Raw genomic sequence first — 16176 nt, forward strand, 5'->3', positions numbered from 1 at the left:
TCCTTTCCAATCAGACAAACCGCTGTGTGATGCACTTGGAAGACCTCTGGTCTCCCTATGTAAGTCATTCACCTGTAGAACTCAAGTCTGATTCAAAAACGACCGAGAGGCGTTCTCACACAATTTCTGCGTCTCAGCAGAACTGCAATTTTGGTGGTAGCAGAAGACAGCTTGTCATCCTGCCTAATACAGAAAGGGCACGGCAGAAAGAAACGGTTCACACTCCTTGGCAAATTGCAGCTTGCTCACCAAGGGACACAAATAACTACCCGAAACAGACCAGACGTGCCATGACGGCCATGACGACATAACAGGGAGGGCCACCCGAGGGAAGGTGACTGGGGGCAGGCAGCTCGGCACTGCTGAGGCAGAAGAGGGAGGTGTGATCAGGAAGCAGGTCCTACCCCAGCTCTCACAGCCTCGGTTGCCATGGAGATGATTCCTAGTGATTAGAATTTTTTCCCTGTGTGTTTACTGAGAGCTTGGGCCCAGCGCTAAGTACTCTGTGCAGACAGCTCATTTCGCTCCCAGAACAACACCCTGAAATACTCCTACCGAAATAGTACCACCGTGTGCCTCATGTCACAGTGGTCAACAATACACCACCTACACACAAACCCCAGCAACAAATGGGTTTAAAAATAAATAGATGGCAACATTAACACCGCTTCTCAGTATTGCTGAGGCAACTAAATGCTCTAATGTGCATTAACAGCATAACACAGGCCCAGGTTCTTCCGCAAGTTCTGTCCATTTCTCTCTCAGTGGAATTCCAGAACAGAGAAGTCAAGAGAGAGTGCACACTCATCATGCCCTTCCCTTATCTTAAGGGGTGCGATGGGGTCACAGTGTGGGCAGCACCCAGCACAGCAGCTCTGCCAGGACCAGTCTGGCCTCACCTCACTTTGTCTACTACATGCAAAACAGACCCGGGGCCTGCCTCCAAGGAGATCATACACTAGTAGGGGAGACCAACTCAAAGAAGTTAATCATAAAATACTCACTTATTACCATAGTATAACACGTATTTTTGCCCAAATTTTTTGGGGAAAAATAAGGATATATATTATACATGGGTAGTACCTGTTGTTGTATTTTTGTAATTATTTGTCACATAAAACTTCTTATGACAGAATATGTTTAAAAATACATGCTAAAATTCCTTTATAATGCAGAAAAACACAAGCATCTAACTATAAATTAATCATTTATAATTATTCAGGGGCAGCGCCCCTGAAGAGAGGCGGGCACCACGGCTGAGACACGGGAAAGGAGCACAGGATGAGGCTGAACGGCCGGGAGCCAAGCTTTAGGCCTCATCAAAGATTTCGTTCTTTATCTTCAGAGAAGAAAAAAGAAAATTCACTGAAGGGTTCTGTTTTTGTTTCTAACTAGAAATGTTTAAAACAGTCTCAGTGTGGGATTCTGAGTGTATAAATCAGCAGCATTAAGCACACTCACAGGACGGTGCGATCACCAGCACCTTCCGTCTTCAGCGTCTCCTCGTCCTGCAAAACTGACCTAACTCGGTGCCTGTGAACCACCAACTCCTTCTCCCCTCTCCCAGCCCCTGGCAACGACTGGTTCCTCTATTTTCTGTCTGCACGACTTTGACTTCTCTAGGTCAATTGTGTGAGTGGCGTCGTGCAGCATCTGTCTGCCTGTGACGGGCTCACTTCACTGAGCACACCCTCAGTGACTCATGTTGAATCATGAGTTCCAGATTCTCGCTGAAACCTTCCTTCCTTTCTAAACGCTGAGCAGGGCTCCACTGAACACACACACATTTGCTCCCCCCACTCATCCGTCCTTGCTGTGCATGGTACCTGCGCTGCTCCCACCTCTTGGCTGGTATGAATAATGCTTCATTAATAATAATGAACGTGGATGTGCAAGCACCTCTTCAACACCCCGCTGTCAATTCCAGGTGCACGCTCCGGAGTGGGACTGCTAGGTCACATGGTCATTTTCTGAGGAACCACTTTCTGTAGTGGCTGCGTCACTTTACATTCCCACCAACAGCGAACAAGGGTTCCAAATTCTCCACATTCTCACTAACACTTATTTTCTTAAAAAAACCCACCTTTTTTCTAATAGTAGCCATCCTAACGTGTGGAGGATTTCACCAAAGGATTTCAAGCGAGGGGTTTTACCCACGATCAGATCTATGTTTTAAACACGCTGGACCACCACCGTGTGGGAGACCGACAGGAGGGCGGCAAGCCAGGAGTGCAGCTGGGATCGCCTCGCATGTGCTTGCCCCGAAGAGGGGAGGGGCATGGGGGGGCGGAATGTGGAGGTAGGTGCTTTGGGAGTCTGAGAAGGGGGGAGTAGGTGCAAAACGGTCACTGCTGATTACAGACAACTGAACCTAACGGGGTTTCCAGGCAGTTCTGATGACTGCGAACTTAGAGTAAGGCCGGGCTTCCTCCAAAACCTGGAGGAGGTCACAGGGATGGGGAAAAAGTCCCTAAAACGGAATAAAGGGGAAATAACAGGGACAAACTATGTATCAAACAGGAAGTTTTATTACACTGGAAAAACAAGCATTAACCTAAGTACCTTTTGAATGCAACACTATTGACTACATACATCCTCAGCAGGCCACAGTCAAAGGGCAAAAAGACCTGGAAAGAACAATATTTGAAACTTTACTTAGTAGATCTGTTCTTGGTAAGTACTGATGAAGCAGTTCAGAATCTACTTCTGTGTATTTTAGGATCAAGCAAATAAGTAAATATATTGATGCCACTGGACATCAGAATTCTCACGGAGGAAGGGAGATACAAGGATGGACTAAGATTAAGAATCCTGTGGGATTACATAATAAATACAAGTATCAGTTTGAAATTTTTAAAAAACAAACTCTAAGGAAAGAGTCTCCTAGCTCTATCCCTGACAAGGCCTGGAAGCAGTGATGTCCTTGGTCTTAATGAACACATCCAGGGGCAGACTTTGATTCTGGAGTAATATTCCCTACGAACCATGAGGTTCCTTAGAAAAATGGCTGGTTTCAAAGTAGGGCCGAGGAAAGTGCAAGGCGAGGCTAGAATATCTTTTCGTGCCAGAAAGTGTGAAAACGCTCTGAGGACAAGGACTTGCCAAAAGGACAAAGTGGCAGCTTGAAGGGTTCCCACCGGTCAACTCTGGAACAACGAGCATTCAAAGAGTGGCAGAGATGGATTATAACGCCAAATGAAAAAGGAGTCCGTGAGTCTTACTGATATTTTAAAAATTAAAAATAAATGAAGAACAGAACATCTTTCTTAGAAATGCTAATAAATACAGAAAGAAAAATAAATAAACAGAGCATATTACAGTTTTATCATCATCCCAATAATAATTGATTCAGGCGAGAATCATCGGTAGCTGTTAAAAGCACTGGGCGGAAGACCACCAGGAAGTCATTACTCAGTCTGCCTGCAGAGTCCCACACCTCACTTACTAAACACACGGGCAAACAAACGTGTTTACTACGGAGAAGGCTGGCAGACACGGTCACGGCCAAGGGGTCAGACTGAGGCAGACCCACTGTGAGACGGGCATCACACGCCTGCTGGGAGACACTGAGAACATGGCCTCGACTGCACAGTGTTCTCGTCAGAAATGTTCAACCTACGTCAAAAAATGAGGAAACCACCCGACAGACCCGACCTTGAGGAAAAAATCTGAACACCCCACCCAACAACTGATCTCAAGCCTTCAAAAATACCAATGCCACTAGAAAAAAAGTCTATGAAACAGTTCTAGGTTAAAGGTAATTAAAGAGACAAACAATACATGTGTGATCTTGGCTGGGTAAGGAAAAAACCCTCAAACCCAAAACCAAAAGACTAGCTCGCTAAAAAGGGCACCGCTGTGATGGCTGCAGCGGTCTGACCGTGAGCCGCTCATCAAATGCTGCTACTGTGTCAACGGTACATTTCTCTGTGATACCTGCATTAAGATTATGCAGGAGAATACCCTTGTAATGCAGGAGATAAATGTTAAAATATTTAGGGGCTAAGCCTCATAAAGTCTGGAAATCTCAAATGGTTGAACAAAACAGCATATAAAAATTAAGCAAATATGGCAAAATGTTTAAAAAACTGGTAACTCTAGGCAATGGGTATAGGGGCATTCACTGTAGTATTTTTGCAAACCATTGTTTCCTGTGGAGTTGCAAAGTTCAAAATAAAAATTCAAGAGGATGGGAACACAAGCAAGACTAGGAAAAAATATTTATAAGACACATCCTTGAAAAAGGACAGTTATCAAAAATATACAAAAAAATTCCTAAAACCCAACAATACAAAAACAAGAAATGGGCCGAAGACCAGAACAACTGCCTCAGACACAGAGGGCAAACAAGCACGAGGCTCGACACCGCCTGTCGTCGGGGAACTGCGAGTGACAACACAGTCACCGCACGCCCATTAGAACCTGAGATGCCGGTCCCGACAAACGCCAACAGGGACGCGGAGCAACAGAGACCCGCACTCACGCCAGCGGGAGTGTACAGCGGAGCGGCCGCTCAGGAAGGCGGTTTGTCTGGCAGTTTCTGACAAACCTGAACACACTCTGCCACCACCGAGAGTGGCCCCTGGAGAGATAATGTCGTCAGTGCAGGTCCATCCACCTCCAGAAGTGCACCGCTCTGGTGAGGGGTGCGGCCAGGGAAGGGGGCTCTGTGTGTGCGTTTTCGGGGAGGAGGGCAGGAGGTCCACGGGAATTCTGCACTTGCCGCTCAATTTTGCCGTGAACCTAAAACTGCTCTAAAAAGCAATCTATCCAAAAAAAGCTGGGGGTGAAGGGGAGACCTGATTAGGGACACTGCTCTTCCAGGCGCCTACCTTGATGGGCTCCACTGACCCAGCCCTGTCCCTGCTCCACAGCCAGGACGGCACATGCGGACCCCGTACTGCATGATTTGATCCCACCTGGCACTGCCCCTGTGAGTCCCCTCTCCAAGTAAACTGAAACCAGGAAGAGAACTGAGAAGTGACTGCCCAGGAGTGACAGACCCCTCTGCCGACCTTCCTTAATTCTCTAGCTACCTCCATCCTGTTCCTTACATCTGGCTGCTGGGTCTCCTTGTGCCCCCCCAGGAAAACTGTCATTTAGAAGTACCTGTGGAAGTCGGTCAGGTGTTCTGAATCGATATAATCATCCAAGTTGAGCGTCAAGTCTGACACTTGCTCTGAGCCGTATTCCTAGAAAAATAAAAATAAAAAGTGAGAGACTGGGAATACCTCTGGGCCAAAGAAACACACATGTGCACCAGGAAACAAATACAAGGCCTGTGTGTGATACAGGAAATACCCTTCCCACGCCTGGGGCCTTCTCTGACTCAGGAATATCGTTGTTCTTCTGAGACAGAGCCCGGAAAACCTGCTTCCTGGGCTCAGTTACAGGCATGGATGCACAAGTTCAACTCAGAGGTGGGTGACACAGGGAAGAAGGCGCTGCTCCTGGTACCCAGTGTGGTGGCACCAGCACCAGTTTCCTTGGCATGGTTTGGGGCGCCATCCTGGAGCCCAGATGTGAACCCATTTTCCAGCCCTTCCAACAATTCAACGAGCTACCACAATTCTTTAGTAAAGCTGATATGTTTAAACCAACCTGACAGGAGTCTGTTGTCTGTAACTAAGTCCTTGTCTGATACGAGATCTAAGGGTGCATCCGAAGGGAGAGGAATAAACAAGTCACGGTGCTGTGGAACACGGCGCGGTAAGCCAATGAGGTGCACCTGTGTGCATTCCCGTGCAAAGACTCCCAAAACGTACTGAGGGAGAGGAGCCGGGCATAGTACGACACAGGCCGTATTAACGCTTTTGTACGAACACACATGGGCAACCAGATCACAGACCAACGAAAAGAACACCACTGCCCTCGTGGCACTAACCGTCCAGTGACAGAGCACAGACATCAACCCAAAGCGTAAACGAGTACATAATTATACACTGTGGCACCAGGCAGGAAAATGAAGTGATGAAGGAGAGAGGGACAATTCAGACTTTTCTGATAAGTGAGAGGAGGTAGTCAGGACTGAGCCTTTTGAGGAAGTGACAAATGAGGGAGCAGTCCTGGCTAAAGAAAGGACGAAGGGTATGCGTGTGTGTGGCACCCTCCTTTCCAGCACAGGAAACAAGAAGTGTGAAGGCTCCAAGCTAAGGCAGCAGAGAGCTAAAGAACTAAAGAACTAAAAGTAGCCGGGGCTGATGTGGCTCACTCGGTTGGAACGTCATCTGATAAACCTGAAGGTTGCAGGTTCGGTCCCTGGTCGGGGTATGTACTGGAGGCAACATGTGAGAGGCAACAGGATTGATGTTTCTCTTTCTCTCTCTCTCCCCCTCCCTTCCCCTCTATAAAATCATTAAGCATGTCCTTGGGTGAGAGAAAAAAAAAAAAGAACTAAAAGCAGCCCCCTGTGGCTACAGTGAGTTTCTTCCTCCCGCGTCCTCACCAAATGGATTTATCTTCATTTACTTAACCATCCCCCTGTGACGGAAAGTTCCCCCCTCACAAGACCAGGTGAGCACAAGCCTTTCTATATTTAGGGAAAGTTCCAGAAGTAGGATCGCTGGGTAAAGGCCCCACAAACACTTAGGGCTCTGCGCCCGCACAGTAAACGGGTTTCAAACACACGACCCCAACATCCACGCCCACGGGCAGCCCCTCCAGGCCTCGGGGACTCACCAGCACGTTGACGATCATGCTGCTCTCCACGGTGATGGCCTTCACGAGGAGCCTCCGGGCCCCGTCCTTGGACTCGTACCGGAGGGTGTACAGGTCTTTGTTGCTGTTCCACTCGGCGGGGAGCAGTTCTGATTTCTTGTCACTGGGACCCGGCTGAGAAGACACCAGGGTTGAGAAGAAGGTCATGACTTCAGATCACAGCTATAAAGGACCTTACAGACAATCTAAGGCCACCACCCGCTTCACAGATGAGGTCATAGGGGTCAGGAGAAATAAAATGTCCGAGGCCCTACAGAAAGTTAGAGGTCTGGGACCCGGGGCTCTGGACTCCCGCTCCTGCTCCCCTCTCATCTCTGACCGCCTACATCACACAGCCCCGGGACCTGTCAAGAATCGGTGGCCTTGCTTCGATATTAATCTCCTCACCACCCCCACCAAGAATAAGGCAGGTCATCTCCAGGGTTACTTCGAACTTCTAAGGTAGTGTTTTTCAAAGTTTGGAACTTGGGGCTACAACAGGATCACCAAAGTGCTCACTAAAAATACGGATTCTGATGCCCCACCCCGTCCACACTATTGTGGTGGTTTAACAAAAACTACGAACAGTTTCACACACACGAGATGTAGCATGTGTACAACATAAAGAGAATTATGGAATGGACACCTATGTACCCACCGCCAGCTAAAGAAACAGAGTATCAACACTGCTGCCTCCTTGATCAGAGCCCCACTGCCAGCTAAAGAAACAGAGTATCAACACTGCTGCCTCCTTGATCACAGCCCCAAAGAAGCTCGCCCCTGGGTAATTAATACTGTATTTCTAAAAGTTTCTTTCCTTTTCTAAAAAGAAATTGTTTCAAATGTTTTGAATTTTATGTAAATTGCATTACTCTTACCACTTGCCACATTTGAAAGTGTTTTGAGATTCATCCCCGTCACTGCATTTAACTACAGTGGATCCACTCAACAGCCTCCCCCTGGCGTACGGCTCACAGCCGCATGGATCCCACTGAGCCGCATGGATCCCACCGTATGGAGACGGAGAGGCTGCCGTTCTCCCTCCACTTGCTGGTAGATGTTTGGAGTGTGCACAGTCTATCTGCTTAGCCATTATAAAGGCCGCTGTGGGCATTCTTGTGCACTTGTGCACGTCTCCTAGTACGCATGTGGATACATTCCTATACAGTGTGTCTGGGGGAAGAACTTGTCATTTATAAGGTAAAGCGAAACTGTTTTCCAGAGAGGCACTGAATTACACTCCCACAGGCAATGTGTAAGAGTTCGTGTTGTTCCACAGAGGTGGCAACACTGCTGTTGCACCCTTTATCCATTTCTGCCCACCTGCTGGGCATAAAAATGCATTGCTGAGTTGTGATGGCTTCCTTCCTTTTCTTTGTTTAGTAATGCTATGACTTTCCTTTTATACACTGAAGTTTGAAACACAGTCCTCAGACTATTCTTACAGAAAGAGCTAACAGTGACTTCCAGGTGGAGAAAGATTTCTTAAAGATGACTGACAAAGAAAAACGGTGCTGTCTTGAGATGGTTCATGATTTACGGATTCTCTTCAGCATTAGACACACACAGTTAATACTGGGATGAAAGATCGCCATGGCTACAAGTGAAGAGAATTAATAATTAGCACATAAACAGGATGCTTGGAAAGTAGTTGTGAACCTACTTGAAAAACCGGCAAAAGATACGAACAAGCAAAAGAACCGCTAATAGTGTACAAAGGACTGTCAACTTGACCAGCATGCAGAGAAGCACAGGCTGAAATAACAAGATCTCAGGTCAGACTCCTGTTCTGCCGGCTTTTTGCGGAGGTGTGGGAAGAATGAGAACCTCCAGACACTGCTTGCTGGTGGCCGCTTAAACTCTCCCAGCGACGGTGGAGGGCAGTCTGGCAGTACTTAGTGCCATGAGGGGAGCAGACATGCCACGAGCCCGAACCTCCCCTCCTGGAAGAAACCCTGTGCACAGAGGCACAGGGGACAAGACCAAGAATCTTCATCACCAAGGTGGAGGTGAAATGAAAAATACGTTCACAAAGAACATGATATAGCAGTGAGAAGGAACAAACTAGATGTAATTGTGGCATTAAGATAAAAAGCTTAAAAATATATATGACAAAAGTTAAAAAATAAAATTTATAGCCGGGTGACATGTAAAACTTTTTAAAAACGCACAAAAACTTATTTTTTTCATGGATGCATATTTATACAGCTAAACATGGAGAAGGTGGACTGCGAAGATCTGCGTTCATGAGAATACAGTGGGAGAGAGTGGGACCAAAGACGAAGAACAAGGACAAAAGACAAAGGTCCAGCAGTGCAGGCCTTCAACGCCCCACGGACAGCTGGAGACCAAGAGTGGAGAATCGAGGGGCTGTCCTTTTTGGTCAGCCCTGGTACTCAGGCATCCAATGGGGAAAGGGGAATAAAATCCAAGATGTTGCAATGGGCACGGTCTGAAACCTGGCTGGGTGACAAGGAAGCTCACAGGCCTGAGCAGGAAAATCAGAGTGACAACGACAAAAAGTGAAACTGATCAAACCACTAGCTACCTGAGAAGGGGAAACGCCTTTCACCCCAGGTGGGTAAATCTCCTGTTAACACATTTAGTGTCATGGATTTAAACATTCGTGTTGTGGATTTAGTGTCGTGGATCTAAATTATGGAAGCCAAGAATCTGATAATATGCCTGTCTTTGTTCTGTTAAGGGCCTTTGCATTTATATTCTCCATCTTCAGCTTCCCATCAGCATACACAGAATTTGGTCTGCTCATTATCCCACAACCCCTGGCTTCTGGAACAAAGCAAAATTGTGGGGCCAGGTGAGGACAATGCCTCTCCCAGGAGCGGACCCGATGTTCCCCAGCCCAAGGGCTGGCCTGATGTGGGGGAAATGTGGGTGGGGGGACAGAGATGACTGGGCCTGGTGATATCAGGCCAAACGTGGCACTAAACTGTCCTCTAGGCCCTGACATCGAGTATCAGGCCTCCCAGGAAGCTGCGATTGGAAGGGGGCCAAAGTGCAGCAGTGGCGTGTAACTCCCTCGGGTGAAAACTGTAAAGGAGGAGGCTGGGAGGGACTGAGAATTGCCCAAAGTCACCATAAGGCAGGTGCAGAGCTGGATTGGCACTCAGAACTCCTGGCTGCCCCCCTACAGAGAAGACTTTTCCTCAGCCAGGTCCTCCAGACTGGCTCCAAGAAAGTAGCTACGGCTGTCCCCTTGGGCAAACTCCTGGGGCTGGAAGCACTCGAGTTCATCCCAGTGCCTCTGGGCTCAAATGCACCCAAAAAAACTCGAGCACACCATTCAGGACATTATCTCTCTTTCCTACTAATCCTAAGTTTCCCACAACAGAAAACAAAATTCTCTAACTTAAGTCTCTGGTCATCGCTAGCCCCCTGCCACGTAAACCACTTGACACAGCCCTAAAGCTCTTATGAGGCGAGGTGTGGACTTTAAGAAAAGAAATCCAAACTCAAACGTTGGTTTTTTATTGAAGCCATGAACGTGCTGCTTTCCTAACCAAGTACTACGCACACAGTTCCCCAGTACCAAAGGAGACAAAACCACAGAGAAAAGGAGGCGGTGTAGCTTTTTACTTAACTGCCAATATATAATCAAGTACACGCACACTTCTGGGGGGGGTTCCTCTGCCTGTTATCGCCCCAGAAGGGTGGGGAGCAGGAGGTGGCTGGAGAGGCAATATACACACCCTCTGAGTCTGGCAGATCCCACTGGTCTTGCTGAGTCTTCTGGTCCCAGGCCAGAAAATTAAACCCTCTCCTGAATAAATTAACAGGAAAGATGCTTCTCCAAAGGGCTTCCACTTTGAATGAAAGCAGACTCAGCAGAAGTGAGAGGAGGACAACTGCAACCTGAGTTCCAATGACACTTAAAATAAAAGGGAGAAGAGCAACAAAAATACTCTCTAGCATGCAATACAAACACCCATCCCCTCAAAGGGCATGCGTGATCCAGCCCGGGGGGCAGCCATCCAAACAGTGGGCAAAGCCTTTCAAAACCCTCATTCCCTGTCTCCCCTGTCATGAGTGGAGACAGCACCGTTCTCTGCATGAACTCAGCACACGGCACCAGGAACAGAGTGGAATTAGATGGACCTTTGGGAATTAAGGACCTTTTATTTACTTTTAAAATCAGTATCAAAGTGAGGTCATATTCTTTCTGCACATTTCACCTGGCCATTTTTGGGTCTAGAGTGTATGGCAGGGGGATGATGCTGGCTGGCACGAGGCAGTGACCTATATGAACTAATGTCCCTCAGCTGTCAGCGACTCGGAGTGCTGACAGGACGTGAGAGAGGAGGCGTGGTGGAGGCAGATCTGCAGAGGTGATGTGTATCTTTGGAATGGGGAGAAGAGAACAGAAACCTGCTGTGGGGAGGGAGGCTCTGACACTGTGTCTGAGAAGAAGTAGCTGCTGGAAGTCAATAAGGAGAGCAACGTACACGAGGAGGGCGAGAGAACGGCAATCATGTTAGATCTGAAAGACAGGGCAAGGGGTCAGGGGAGCGAAGGCTGATGGGGGAACTCCAGGTTTTGGACCAAGTCTTAACTCCCCTCCCCCATCCCACTGTTATCCTGCACCAACCTATACGTGTCGGATTCCTGAGAGAACGTCCCAGGCAAGACTGAAATAAAATGATTGGGGCAACTGAACGAGCTGTTACAGATTAGATGCAGGAGTGGGGCAGGCGAGGAGACGTCGGGTTCTGTTGGGGAGACCAGCCACGGAAAGGGGAGCCTGACACTTGAGAGTGGGGACTCTGTCTGTACCTTGTCCCAAGGTCTGAAATGATGAAAGGCAAAGTAAGTGGGATGAAGTGCATAGTGAACAGACAGGCCAGAAAGATGCATTTGGGAGGGAGAAACAGTTCCTGCTTCGTGTGTGTGTGTGTGTGTGTGTGTGTGTGTGTGTGTGTGTCAGACTGGCCCTGCTTTTCCAGCCTCTCTCCAAGAGTCCTAGAGTCCACACAAAGTATGTGTGAGCCTAGAGGTGGCAACAGAGGATGCTCAGTGTGTATCGGGGGTCCCAGGGAGAAACTTGAGGTCTGGAGGGGAAAAGACTCAGACGCCCATGACAGTTCTTGTGCTTCTGATTCCTGCTGGTGGGGGTAAAATGTGAGAGGGGTGTGGTGGTCTGGGTCCCTAGTTCTAAGAGACAGAGGAATGGGATGGCCAGGAATGTGGGAAGGACCTGCCTCTAAGTGCTCAGGATGCATAAACCATCTTTGAGGAAGGACCCCTAAAGCTCTGTGCAGAAGAGAAAACGTTTAAGACTCTGGATGTACATCTGAGAAACTGAAACTGGAGAACTGAAGCAGTTAGAAATGAGAGTAAGGCTGAAAATCTCAGTACTAGTGTCAAGGGGCAAGGTGCCCTGTTCCCCAGAGCCAGTCTAGGTTCTGAGAGGGAGAGTACAGGGAGGGCAGGCTTGGAGTTCTGAGTGTGTGTCTGTGGGAAGCGTGGCAGGGAAGCTATTTCTGGCAGAGTAGAAGGCAAGGAAAAGGGCAGTAAGGTCCCGGGCCCAGTTCTCACAGGAGGAGGATGTGTAGGATGAGTCACAGGGGAGCAGCCAGGAAGACAGGGCAATGCTACTGCAAAGAATCAGTGAGGCAGGCCAGGTCCATAAGTTTTGTGACTCTGCGGGGAGGACAACAAAGCCCCCAGAGGCAGAGCCTGAGGACGGGAGAGCAGGAGGGCTGCTTCTGTAGGGGCAGCTGTGGGGAGGAAAGCTTACCTGGCCCTTACACCCAGGATGTATGTGTGCATGTGTGGGAGGTGCTTGCTTTCCAGAGCCCGAGTTGGGGATGACAGCGGAGAGAGGCTGCAGAGGATGAGGGGTGTCTGAATTCCCTCGGCCATGCTGGGGAGTGAAGAAAGGGCCCCTGACTGGGGCTGAGCAGGTCAAAGCTCACCCCTATATACTCGTGCTTGGGTCCAGTTATCTGGTGGAGGCTCCAGGACAGTGTGCGGGCAGTACTGGGTGGGAAGGAGCTTGCTGGGCACTTCAGATAGATGAGGAGTGCGCACGGCGAGCTACACTCGCCTCAGTGCCAGGTCCACACAACCCTGACCTCGGAGACTGCCAGGTTGTGCTGAAAGCAAGTTTCTGACCGTGGGTTTTCAAGTATGTGCCAGCTGTGTTGTGAGGAACTTTGGGCTCAGCTGAGACTGCAGAGTTATCTCCCCAACTCGCAGACTATGGTGTCATGAAACCCAGGTCCTAGAGTTGGGAGAAGGGAAGGTTAGGTACTCTTGACCAGGGCTGCGGTCCTATGGGTTTGGGCAAAAGACACCTTCGCCCCTTCACCCTAGCTCCGAGTTGACTCCGAGGCGTACCTGATCGCCGACCCCCAAGCCGTAGTAGCCGTGCGTCACCACCTCCCAGTGCAGGAAGCAGATGAGCGCGTCCTGCGCACAGGTGATCGCGGGCGCCACCGACGCGAACAGTACCTCCAAGCCCGCCATGCGCGCCTCCGGCTTCTGCGGGCAGAGGAAGGAAAGGAGAAAGTGCGTTGAACCGACTAGGCCCTTGGAGTACTGAAGACCCCGCACCGATAATGCGGCCGTCCTAGCCGCCTCTCCACCCACCGCCAAAATGGAGACGCCCGGGGTTAAGGGGGTAATGCTACCGGAAGTAGCTCTGAAGAGCGGCGCAGCTGCGCGAACGCGCCCGGCTGGAAACCAGAGCGCGCACTTCAAGGTTCCTGCAGGCAGAGCGTGGTCAGGGAGGGGCGCGGCGGAGCGGGGCCGAGGCCGGAGGGAAGGGCGGGGCTCAGGGGGGCCCAGCCCTTCGAAGCTGGGGTCGGATCTTCCACGGAGGCTCGCAGGAGCGCTACAAGCAGGGAGGGTGTTGCGTCCTCGAGGAGAGGCCACCTTGTTCTAAACCATAGACTTCCCAGCCCCAGAATGGGGTGGGCGTATGCTAGTGGGGGAGGATGTAATGAAATATGGCTAAATATATTTATAATAATTGGTTCTTATTCAGTTCTTGCTGCGTACACATTATTCGAAATGCTTTTCTACTTGTATTCATTTATTTAATCCTCATGACACCAACCTTAATGATAGCCCCATTTTACCTCTGTGGGTAAATAGAGGCACAGAGTGTTAAATCTGATGACAGTGTCATCTGTCTGGCTCCTAGGATAGCATTTATTAAATATTTATTGTGTGCTAGATCCTGTGCCAAAATCTTGATGTCACCCTAACAACAACGCTATGAGATACGTTTCATTGTCACCTTCATTTTACAGATGACAAAACCAGCTCAGAGAATGGAGGCCACTTCTCCCAAGAAAACACGGCTGCCTGCTGCTAAGCTCAAGTTCCTTATCCACTACCAAATTTCGATAGTCTCCTTTTCTTGCCTGTCTCCTTCATGATTTTTACTACCTGTTATTTCTTCAACAGGTTTCTTGAAATCCAGTTCCCCATCCCAGTCAGCACTCTGCTGCAATCCATCACCATCTCTCATTTAAATGCCTGCACCAGCCTCTGAACTGCTGTTCTCCATCTCTGCCTCCCTAATGTTCGTTTTACATTCTGCAACTATAGATTGTTTTAGAGCACACACCTGATCACATCCCTCCTTTGTGCCAACCCTTCCAGGGCTCCCATCCCTTTCGAAGGAAAGTAAAGTCCTTCCCGTGGTCTGCAGGAACCTGCATGTGGTCTGCAAGCCCCGACCCTTACCTCCCTCTGACATCATCTCCTCTAACTCTTCCTTCATCATCTGCATTCTTGCCTGCAGTAACCTTGACCCCCATCTTCTCTCACACCCACATTTGATCTAACAGCAAAGCTAGTCACCCGTGCCCTCAAAATATATTCTGAATCTGACTGCGTCCACCCAGGTCTGATCCTCTAGCATCTCATACTTGGACTATTGCAGTAGCTTCCTATCTAGTCTCTTCCCTTCACGTGTTCTGTTCTCCAGGCCTTTGCAGGTACTGCTGTTGCTGCCTGGAGTAGTCTTTCCCCAAATATCTGTATGATTCATTCCTTCCTTTAAGTGGCTCCTTCCCTCATTTTCTACTAGCCTCAGCAGAGGGCTTCCCTGGCACCCATCTGAAACAACCTCCTTCACTCTTTAACCCTTGACCCTCCTTTCTTTCCTGCAAAGCACCAATCATAACGTGATGCTGCATTAGGTATTTGTTTGCTTATTTATTTAGTGGCTCTCTTCCCACTAGACTGAAATCGAGCAGGGATCATGTTTGTCTTTGTGTACAGGTATGCCTGAGTACCTTCCCAGCTCAATATTGAATGAACGCACGCATGCATAAATGAATGAATTATTGGCCTGGACTCAACCCAGTCCAGCTAGTCCCACTCACCCCTTTGCAGTGTACCATTCACTTTGTTAGCTAGACCTGTATCTCTCCAAATTTTGTGTTCCTGAGGTTCCCTTGGGATGCCCTCTCTGCAAAGATTCTAGATGAGCAGGTCTGAGATGGAATGCGGGTATGTCACCCACACTGTGGGGGATGCTACAGCTGAGGCTGTGGAACTTCTGAGATATACTGCCTGTGGCATAAAGCTCATTCCACCAAGAAGCTCTGCACTTTCAGGCAACCCTGATTTTGCTCTCTCCGTCTCTTCTGCTTGCAATGTCCTTCGCCAGTTATGTAAAATTCCACTGATTCATTCATTGAAGCACTCACTAAGCCTCCGTAAGCTGGGTTGCCATAGATGGTGATGCAGGCTGTGCCCTGCACAAAGGTGCGCACGCAGTGGCAGCCCCATCCCTAAGTGCCTACACTGTGATCCCGGCCCAGATGAACAAGCTATAGTTCCTGCCACTATGGAGCTCACTGTGGGACATGAGTTGTCCCAGTTGAGAGCAAAGGAACTGGGATGTTTGTTCACTCACTCCCTGTCTGCCACATGCTGAGAGCTACTTCTGGGGGCGCGAAAGCCCTCAGGCAGAGAATTGCAGAGTGTAGAGAAAGCAGCCCATGGTGCTTAGCAGTGAGTGCTGAGGAGTGAGTGGGGCACTGTGACATCTCTTCTGCCCTCCACTCACCCCACTGAGGGTGAGCCCTGTCTTTGAAAGCCCCTGGCCCAGCAGCCATCATGAAGTGGGCACTAGCATGTGTCTAGTGAAAGGATGAGGTTGCTCTATGTACTGCACTGGGCTGTGAGTCCCCTGAGGGCCAGGACTATGTTCTGTCTACCCTGGACCCCAGGGTCTGCAGGGTTCGCCTTGGATGCGAACAAATGGGAAGCTCCTGTAGGGCCGGAGACTGTCTGTGTCTGCCTTCAATCCATCCAGCACCTTCTATGGACTTACCTCTCTCAATGAGAGTCTCTGTTGTCCCTGTGAGGCCTGTGTGTGGTGGAGGAGGGAAACAGGAAGTGCCTGCCTGGCTAGGCACCTGCTGCCTGGGCAGTGCAGAGCCCATGGGCCCAGGATGATGAAAAGAACATGGCAGATGGTTAGCCACAGTTTCTGGTTGT

At 49.3% G+C, this 16176-nt stretch overlaps 1 protein-coding gene across 2 annotated transcripts in view; it reads right to left on the minus strand.

Annotated features, from left to right (window-relative positions):
- PSMF1 (proteasome inhibitor subunit 1) overlaps nt 1-13347 on the minus strand; it is a 36017-nt gene extending 22670 nt beyond the window's left edge. Inside the window, exons 1-4 of one of the 2 annotated variants that reach the window (XM_037143153.2) lie at nt 13306-13347; nt 13054-13197; nt 6679-6831; nt 5110-5192 (exon numbers count right to left, since the gene is read on the minus strand). In XM_037143153.2, the coding sequence (XP_036999048.2) occupies nt 5110-5192; nt 6679-6831; nt 13054-13182 (365 nt within the window). In that variant the 5' untranslated portion in view covers nt 13183-13197; nt 13306-13347. Of the gene's footprint in view, nt 1-5109; nt 5193-6678; nt 6832-13053 lie in introns of both variants that reach the window. The other variant, XM_037143154.2, reaches the window with a different exon arrangement.
- Between the last annotated feature and the right edge of the window lie 2829 nt (nt 13348-16176).

Source organism: Artibeus jamaicensis, unplaced genomic scaffold (assembly GCF_021234435.1).
Source record: "Artibeus jamaicensis isolate MK-2021 breed Jamaican fruit bat unplaced genomic scaffold, CSHL_Jam_final contig_685, whole genome shotgun sequence".
NCBI classification, from domain to species: Eukaryota; Metazoa; Chordata; class Mammalia; order Chiroptera; family Phyllostomidae; genus Artibeus; species Artibeus jamaicensis.